Here is an 8018-nt window from a genome sequence, read left to right as displayed (position 1 = left end):
TTCGTCAGTCAAGCTAGGATGGTATCTTTTTGAAGACTACACCAGGAATAAGAAAAAAAAACATTTTGATACTATCACAATCAGAAAGTCGTCTTCATTTAAAGTTTATAATATATTTATATAACACAATATATTAAAATATAGAATCTCCACCATAGGCAATTTCTTCTCCTCACAAAGGCAGGGCACTAAAAGTCAAACATTGTTCTTCCCAAAACCCTTTCATAACTAGTTTCCCATCCGCTCCAGCAGCTCAGTACATTGTACATCGACGTCATCATGGCATGGCAATCTGCCAGCGACTCCGGCACCAGTTCGGTTGCAGCTCCCATACAGCCCGCAGGGACACAATCACCCAGCCAAGCTCCTGTGAGGGATCACTGCTTGGCAGTGGCTGTGTCTTCAAGCAGAGCTCTCATGTCCAACAGAGCGTCCTCAACAGCCTGGGAAAACTTGGCAGCGTGAGTCTCCTCACAGCTGTTGAAGGCCGTGATGGCGATGTTGATGTGCTCATCCATGGGATTGTAACACACTCCATAGCCATCTGGCACCATTGGACCAAAGCACATCACACAGTCTGTCTTGGAGCCAACCTGGACATGTAGACGAGGGCAAACACACAGACAAACATGATTACCAAAGATCACATGCTCGGGATAAACAGAGTGTAGATTTTCTGAAATAAAAGAATACCTGGCTTGTGGAGAGATTGTAATGCTGAGCCACAGCAAAAGAGGTGTCCATGAATATCTCAGGCATGGAGGTCAGATCTTCGATACTCAGCATCTTCAGCCCCAGGAGATGCCTGTCGATGGCCTGTCCATGAATTGCCTAAAAATGGTATTTAAATATGAATCCCTACGAATAATCAGAAAGTATCATAGATAATTTATGAATGTCTTTCTTGGGCAATTCCAGCTCTCACATTGTACGTGTTTTCCTTGTGTTTCTGAACGGCCTTCTGCAGCAGCTCCAGCCTCTCTGTATTCTGTCGAGAAAGTATTTACACTTGAGTCGGAAAAGCTTACAGGCCTTACTTTCTACATTTATTGAGAACATTTTTATGGTTTTACATTACCTTTTTATTTGGGTCCTGCATTGCCTGGACAAATTTAAAAGACTCCACAGTAGTTGCACGGATGGCATCTGTTCTGCCATATTGGAACATTCGTAATGATGCACCCTCATATGTTGAGCAGCAGGTATTATACATCCTGGAATGCAAAAACAGCACACATGATATACTGTACGATGAAACACACTAAACTTCATCATTACTTTTTTAATTAAGTATAAGTTATTTCTTACCTGAAGTAAGCAAGTTGAAAAGCCATCTGCACAAAGGCATCTGGGCTCAGCTTATGTTGCTTTGGCACATTCTTCCCATAATGAGAAAACAACAACACCTTAACATCCAAGTCATGTACCATTCTAACAAAAGAAACAAAAAAAAAAAAAACAAGTCAAGTGAAATGTCTTTCATCAAAAATGAGCCGATCATATTAAATAAAGCCAGATAAAGCATACATATTCATATTTTGCTTTGCATTCTCAATGTCTCTCTTGATCTCAGGTGTAATGTTGAATCGTAGTTTCTGAGGCATGGCCAGTGGAACCATGGGAGAGCGAACCATCTCACTTTTACACCTGGTGAGAAAATATAAAACACTTTGTCATTTCAGTTCATTAAACCACCTGGAAAACAGTCAAAAAAATATCAGGACAACTTACATGTATCTCACAACATAATCGATAAGAAAAACAATGGGTGGACCCTCAGCAGGTGCATGTTCATACACCAGTCCACATGTACCATCTTCACCGACAATGAACTGAGGAGGATTGAGGGAATATTTAAATTCTCAACCACCGGAGTGCATTTTTAAGTTTCAAATGTGAAGTCATTTCTCTGCAGACTGACCTGTAATGTCTTGTCAAACCAGCGATTGCCGCTGTTCCAGCGAGCTCCTCCCCCGTGCAGCATCTGAGCAGCCACACGGCTCTGATACATCTCATCTGACACACGTGGCATTGGGGCGTCCAGACACACTGTGAAGATGCTTTTCTGGATGGCACGAACGGACTCTTTATTCGTCTTATCTGAGAAGAAAAATACAATGACTTAAAAGATCAAATGTTCCCATTAAGAAGTTTCTCCAATTTCTTCTTGTGCTGAGGAAGACACTGAGCAACTCTTCTCTACTCACCCTTCAAGAGATTGTTGTAAGCTTTTCCCCAGGTGTTGCGGTGCTGTGATGTAAGAATGCCAACAGGTTCCTTATTAGTCTGCAAAGAGGAGTTCCAGATCTTCTCCAGCTGCATGTACAGCTGGTCAACTGTGAGCGGGGTGCCATCGCTGTTGTAAACGTCCAGGACAAAGAACTGAGGGGAGGAGCAAGATCAGGTTAGATCAGCCACAGATCAACTGTTTCTTTAGCTGCACAAATTAAAATACAATTTTTTTTAAGTAATCATTTATTGTAATGCTCTGCTAAAGAGAAGCACAAGAAAGTGCATTCTAAAATACCTGGAAGTTGTGGACCACAGTGATATGAGTAGGAGGTATATTCCCGATGGCGTGATTTATGACGGTGTCTCTCTTTGGACCAGGGATTCGACACGAGGAAAGGATCTGGTAGTACTGTTCCATACACAGCGGCTGCCCACTCAGGTACTCTACAGGCAGGGTTTCACTGTGACACAACACAGCAAATTAACCATTGGTTGTATGCTGAATGATGTCATATTGATAATGAGACTTCGGTTACAATTGGTGCTAAAGTTAGGGTCCAACTCACGTGTCAATCATTTTTTTAAAGTCCAAAACTCCAGCAATCAGTTTGGCAGCAAACCTGCACAGCGGGACAAGCTTGCGTTCATAACAAGTATTTGCTAAATGTATAGTTTATGCATGTTGTTATGTCACTGTGCAACATGTTGTGTGCACTGAAAACAACAAATCGAGACATTTTCACACAGCACACCTTCATCTCAATCACTGTCCTCACCAGAATAACTCTCCATGGGGTTGCCCTCTTCACTGCATATCCAATGGGTCATAGAAGCCAAAAACAGCTGAGCAATGTTGTGAGCAGCCATAGGGCTTTAAATAGGCAGCATGTGTAAGAAGCCTGCACAAAGGTCGGCCTAGAACTCCAGCTTCATAGTGAATAAAACACTTGTGTATAAAACACAGATTTTGGAAACAACTTCAGGAGTTTTCTTACAATAGGCCAAGTTTTATAAAAATGATATTTTGAGAATTAAAGAAGCACGGAGCCCACTTTACAAGTTCCAGCACTTTTTTTAAATGTCCATTTGTAAAGCTTTGTTTCACAGATGAACAGCTTTAATGATAGATTCTGGTTTCGTACCTCATCTGTCCTTGACGATCTTGGAAGTGCATGCGAGGCAGGACAACTCCGGGGCTTGTGTAGACTGCCACCGGCATACGACAGTCTAGAAAGGCTGTCTGCATCCACCATTCTGTCAGCTTCACAAACACAGCAATAGTCAGTAAGCATGACATCTTGTGCTTCTGTTTATTTCTCCAGGGCTCGTGTAGATTGCAATCTCTAAGGCAGATTCGACAAGGAAGTCCAACACACCCAAATGTTCAGAAACCCAGATATTTACCCAGTTGTCTGTCTTGCGTGCCCGTCGCTCCAGGCCTTTCTGCAGCCTTTCCCCCACACCACCCTTTAAGAACTCCTCCACCAGCTGCCGAGTGTGTTCCAGCTCCTCTTCACTTACGATGGGCTCCAGAGCAGCCAGGTATCGCTCAAATGTCTTCTTCAAGGGCGGCACAGGCAGCTTAGGTAAACCTTCCTGGTGCCCCAGGGACCTCTCCGGGACCTGGGTCACTGGTCTGACCAGGCGACACGGCCGCACCATGCCAGGCCGCACCTGGAATATATAATCTTATCAGGCACAAACTCTCCTCTGCTAGTAGAGATTACACAGGGAAAAAGTCATGTTCATTTTTAAAGATATGGTGAGTATATTGTTGGTAGCTGCTGAAGACACAAAAATAACTACAAAAGAGTCGGTCTTCTCAATCATGGTCTTGTTTGCTTTGGTAAGTCGTATAAGAGGCATCAGTTAAGTGCAGTTCGTCTAATAACTAGCTAATAACTCCTTGCAAGAGTTATAATGTTTAATTGTAAAATTCAAAATTTCCCAAATTCTATAATTATGTCTTTATTAAAGAACTGTAAATTCCAGGTGTCAAAATGTGATTCAATGTTCTATGTGTGCAAATGAATCCTAATATACTAGGTTACTCAGTGGGTTTAAGAAAGAACAGGATTACATTTTGCGAACTGATCATTTGTTTACAAAGTCACAAACTTTGCAGTAAGGTGACTGGGTCTGTGAAAGTTGACACCAAAAGCAGAGCACTTATAGTGTTCGTTCGTACATGCTGGTAATGGCGCTGGCAGCTTATAAATAGAAGGTTGTCACAGTTTAACCTTTGGAAACCGAGCTTAAACAAACGCACTGAAAGCAACAAGTATGTCTCTGCCTTCATCTAACTAAACAATGGTAATAAAATACAAATATTTAATGGTCTAGATATCGCGATTTCATACTGAGAAAATGTGTATGAGGGCATCCCCACAAATTGCACTTTCATAATTAAAAATGAAGTCACACAGGGATTTCAGAAAAGGTTAACATTGGCATCCTGCAGATGTGTCAAACTCACGCGAGGATTTCACACAGTTTCCGGTACGCCTTTTCAAAATATTATCACAAGTTGTTTGCTGCACTGTTCGCTGTTCTTAACAATACATGCATAATGACATGTATGATGATGTACGTGGTGATATTGAGAAAGAAACGTTTATTGTCAGCAACAACCAAGATAGTTTTCCAACAGGCTTTTATTGCAGCATGAGCATTAAGCTAACGGTATGCTAGGCTAAGTGTCTGCAAGATGTTATCATTGGATGCAGCTTTAACACGCTCTTAATGGCAAGGCAACCACTGCAAAGACATGTGGCATGGTGCAGGGGTAAAACGCAAGTTTTATTCTAACATAATATATTGACATTGTTGTTGTCCTACACAGCGCCCCACCCCCTTCACCCAGTCTGGTGCCGTAAAACCAAACGTTACGTTACTGCGTTTCTTGTTGCGCATTTAAAATACATGTTGAATGAAAGACAACAGACTCACCGCGGCTCTGACAAAGACACCAAACATCTTGTCCCACTGACGCGCTAAAGTACTTGACTGTCCCGGGAATATAGATGGGGAAACCTTCGGGCTGTCATGTCTCAAGGACAAGCACACTGTCTATTCTGAGCCATCCGCCCCTCTCGGACCACCGAGGAAGAGCAAGCGAGCGCTCCTCTCTAAAATTCCTGATTTTCCAAATTGAGTTTGGTTGCCAACGTGCCCGTGCCTGCATCTCTCAGACTACGGAACACAAGTTTTAACAGCAATAATAGTGTGCGTAATTTTATCCACCCCATCTTTATTGATGCAATATATTCAAGAGAGTAGTATTTTATAGGGTTTAATTACCAAGTATTTTGCAGAAGGCGCGTCACATTTGCAAAGAAATACAGACACTAAAGCCCCTAGAATAACCCTCCTCTTTTGCACACAGAAGTGTATAGCTATATAATTGCTTGAAGGATTTGATAAGCAATGTAAAGCCAGTGCATCAATTTCTTAATTTTTTTTTACATTTATTGATTCATATAAAAAAAGAAGGCCCTGAAATAAGTAATATACATAGGCCTACAAGCGAATATTCCGCGTTGATCTCGTGCATGAGGCTGTACAGATCTTTTCGGCCACATGATGGAGCTCTTCCAACATCTATCCAGAGACACAGTGTCAACTTATTTCTTCAGGAAATACAAACCAAAGACATACCCCAGTACCTTGAAACGAAATCACCAGATAACATTGTTTAAATTAAATGTATAATTAATTAGAGGTCTGTGAGGAAAATAGGTTCAAGCATGAGGACTCATTGAGCTAAAGTTCCCTGAAACGAACACAATTGCTCTATATTATCACATTTGAAACACATTTTTTAATAACACACTCGAGGGTGAATTGCAGTCGTGTCATGGTTTATTTAAAGGCAATGAAATAAAACAGTACAAAGAAAAACAATCATTCAAATCAAAATGCTTCAATAGCTCTGGTCCAGCCGCTGCCTGTTAACAGTGTATGTTTCAAACAAATAGCTTGAGCTGCAATTATTTGCTCAAGGTCCGTCTGCTGCCAACTCACAAACTCAGATAGTCCACCTGAGCCCAATACTGAAATCAGGTTGGAGATGTTTGTGCTGTCCAACTGCTCCGGTTCTGAATGTGAATCATCATCAGTCCTCATCCTTTTACATGGCAATGGCCCAAAGTCTGGCAAGTAAAACTCTGGATCAACAACATAATAACTTGTGTCCATCTTTCGCTTCTTACTGTAGCACTGCGCGCCCTGCGGCTGTTTTGACTGTGCGCAACAGTCTGAGTGAAAGTATCCATTCGTGACAGTCGTCACTACATGCGTGTCCAAGTCCAGAACAGTCTTTTGGTTGGCTTGTGCGTTTAGGACAGGTAAGTCCCACGAGGATTTGTCTGCACAACTCCAACAGGCTTCCGACACCATCAGTTCAGAGTCACTTTGTGGAACCATTGCGCAGGCAGATGCGTCTTGGTGCGCCACCTCTGCATGCTGGCCGATAGACTGGTGCGCTCCGCAGTGCCAAGTGTCCGACTCAACCCCGTTAAAGTTGCAGTAGAAGTCATCGGCCAACTCCGTTAAGCTCCCAGTCAATTCAAGATATTCGTTCCGACCGCGGACTGCATCTCCGTCCCCATAGTGGTGCGTCCTCTGCGTTTGCGATAAGTTTTTGCTCATATAAAACTGCCTGGCATTTCTCAGTACGTACGTTACCAGTAAGTTCTTGTGGAGCTTGATGCCTCCTCTCTGCGTCCTGGAGCTTTGGATTTTCCTCAAAGAAATGGAGATCAGATTCTGTGCGTCAAATGCACACTCCATCCTCAACCGGGCCACCCTTTCTTTACTCTGTCTCTCAAAACGTTAGTTTCACTCACTGGAGAAATATTAATGTTTCTAGTTGAGATCCCTACTTCATTCGTGTAGACTGTGTCCATAGCGCTCCATGTCTTCCCAGTAAGGGCATGGATTTGCAACTCTCATCTTTCCTTGCCACGCCCTCACGTACACACTGTCCAATGGGAGGGAGGAGGGTGCTTCTGTTATACGCAAATGTCACTACTAGCCTCATTCAGAATGCACGTAGGAGCTGGCATGCTGCATTTCACTAAATGTGTTCTGAGCTTTTTAAACCCCAGTGCGGAAAAAAAATCATCCAAATTAGTGTTCGTATTAGAAAGTAAGAGAAAAGAAGCAATGCAAAGAGAAGAGATGCAAAGAGAAGAGAAGAAATGGAAAGTGATAGGAAGTTGTGGAATTATTTTTTATATAATGTACTTTAGTGATAGGCTACGGAAAATATAAAAACAGAGCAGAGCTCATGTTTTGTTAGAGTATGAAAGAATAAAATAGAATAGAACATAGTGCTTTGGGGATATGTCCACATTTCTGTTAACTTGTCTAAGAAACGGACCAGTGTGTGCACTAGTCTATAACTGTTACAAATTAAATAATTGTGGTGCAAGTAGGTAATAAACACATGTATGTATGGTTGACAACATAACAAAACAACAATACTAAAGTAGTATGATAAAACTGAGAAGTATAGAACATCCGAGAGTTAAATATATATATATGTGTATATACCAGAGAGTTGCATAGGATAGAAAATACATGAAGGAAATGGAATAGCACAGAGTAATACATAATGCAAATGAATTGAATTGCATTTAGTTGAACGATAAGAAGTTCGGTAAAGTAGGTTAAAATAGAACAAAGTTGAGGGATAGAAGATAATTAAATAAGCAATTGCATATAAAGCTTTATTAAATTACATAATAACATAATTACATGATGTCTATTTGATATCTATGGTT

The 8018-nt window shown here is 41.6% G+C and overlaps 2 protein-coding genes across 2 annotated transcripts; both read right to left on the bottom strand.

The window, feature by feature from the left end:
* Positions 1-91: 91 nt before the first annotated feature.
* LOC306841099 (carnitine O-acetyltransferase-like) lies at positions 92-5370 on the bottom strand. Its single transcript, XM_079370759.1, has 14 exons — positions 5182-5370; positions 3637-3906; positions 3375-3493; positions 2799-2852; positions 2528-2693; positions 2208-2382; positions 1922-2100; positions 1732-1832; positions 1528-1647; positions 1309-1431; positions 1079-1214; positions 926-988; positions 694-831; positions 92-593 (listed from the first exon to the last, which is right to left on the bottom strand). Exons 1-14 carry the CDS (start codon positions 5206-5208, stop codon positions 378-380), a joined length of 1887 nt encoding a protein of 628 aa, XP_079226885.1. The 5' UTR covers positions 5209-5370; the 3' UTR covers positions 92-377.
* Positions 5371-6073: 703 nt separating this feature from the next.
* Positions 6074-7200, bottom strand: LOC306823165 (immediate early response gene 5-like protein). The gene has a single exon (XM_079342560.1). The coding sequence runs from the start codon at positions 7021-7023 to the stop codon at positions 6145-6147; it is 879 nt and encodes a 292-aa protein (XP_079198686.1). The 5' UTR covers positions 7024-7200; the 3' UTR covers positions 6074-6144.
* Positions 7201-8018: the final 818 nt, after the last annotated feature.

Source organism: Symphodus melops, assembly GCF_947650265.1.
Source record: "Symphodus melops genome assembly, chromosome: 1".
Classification (NCBI taxonomy): Eukaryota; Metazoa; Chordata; class Actinopteri; order Labriformes; family Labridae; genus Symphodus; species Symphodus melops.
The sequence above is the reverse complement of the archived record's forward strand: the minus strand, read 5'-3'. Positions and strand labels throughout refer to the sequence as shown.

Excerpts from the sequence above, each read along its gene's own strand:
- LOC306841099 (XM_079370759.1), bottom strand. The coding sequence starts at position 5,208 with ATGTTTGGTGTCTTTGTCAGAGCCGCG. Across the intron at positions 2,101-2,207 it reads TTACAACAATCTCTTGAAGG|ATAAGACGAATAAAGAGTCC; the intron begins GTGAGTAGAGAA and ends TTTTCTTCTCAG. Across the intron at positions 989-1,078 it reads TGCAGGACCCAAATAAAAAG|AATACAGAGAGGCTGGAGCT; the intron begins GTAATGTAAAAC and ends CTTTCTCGACAG.
- LOC306823165 (XM_079342560.1), bottom strand. The coding sequence starts at position 7,023 with ATGGAGTGTGCATTTGACGCACAGAATCTGATCTCCATTTCTTTGAGG.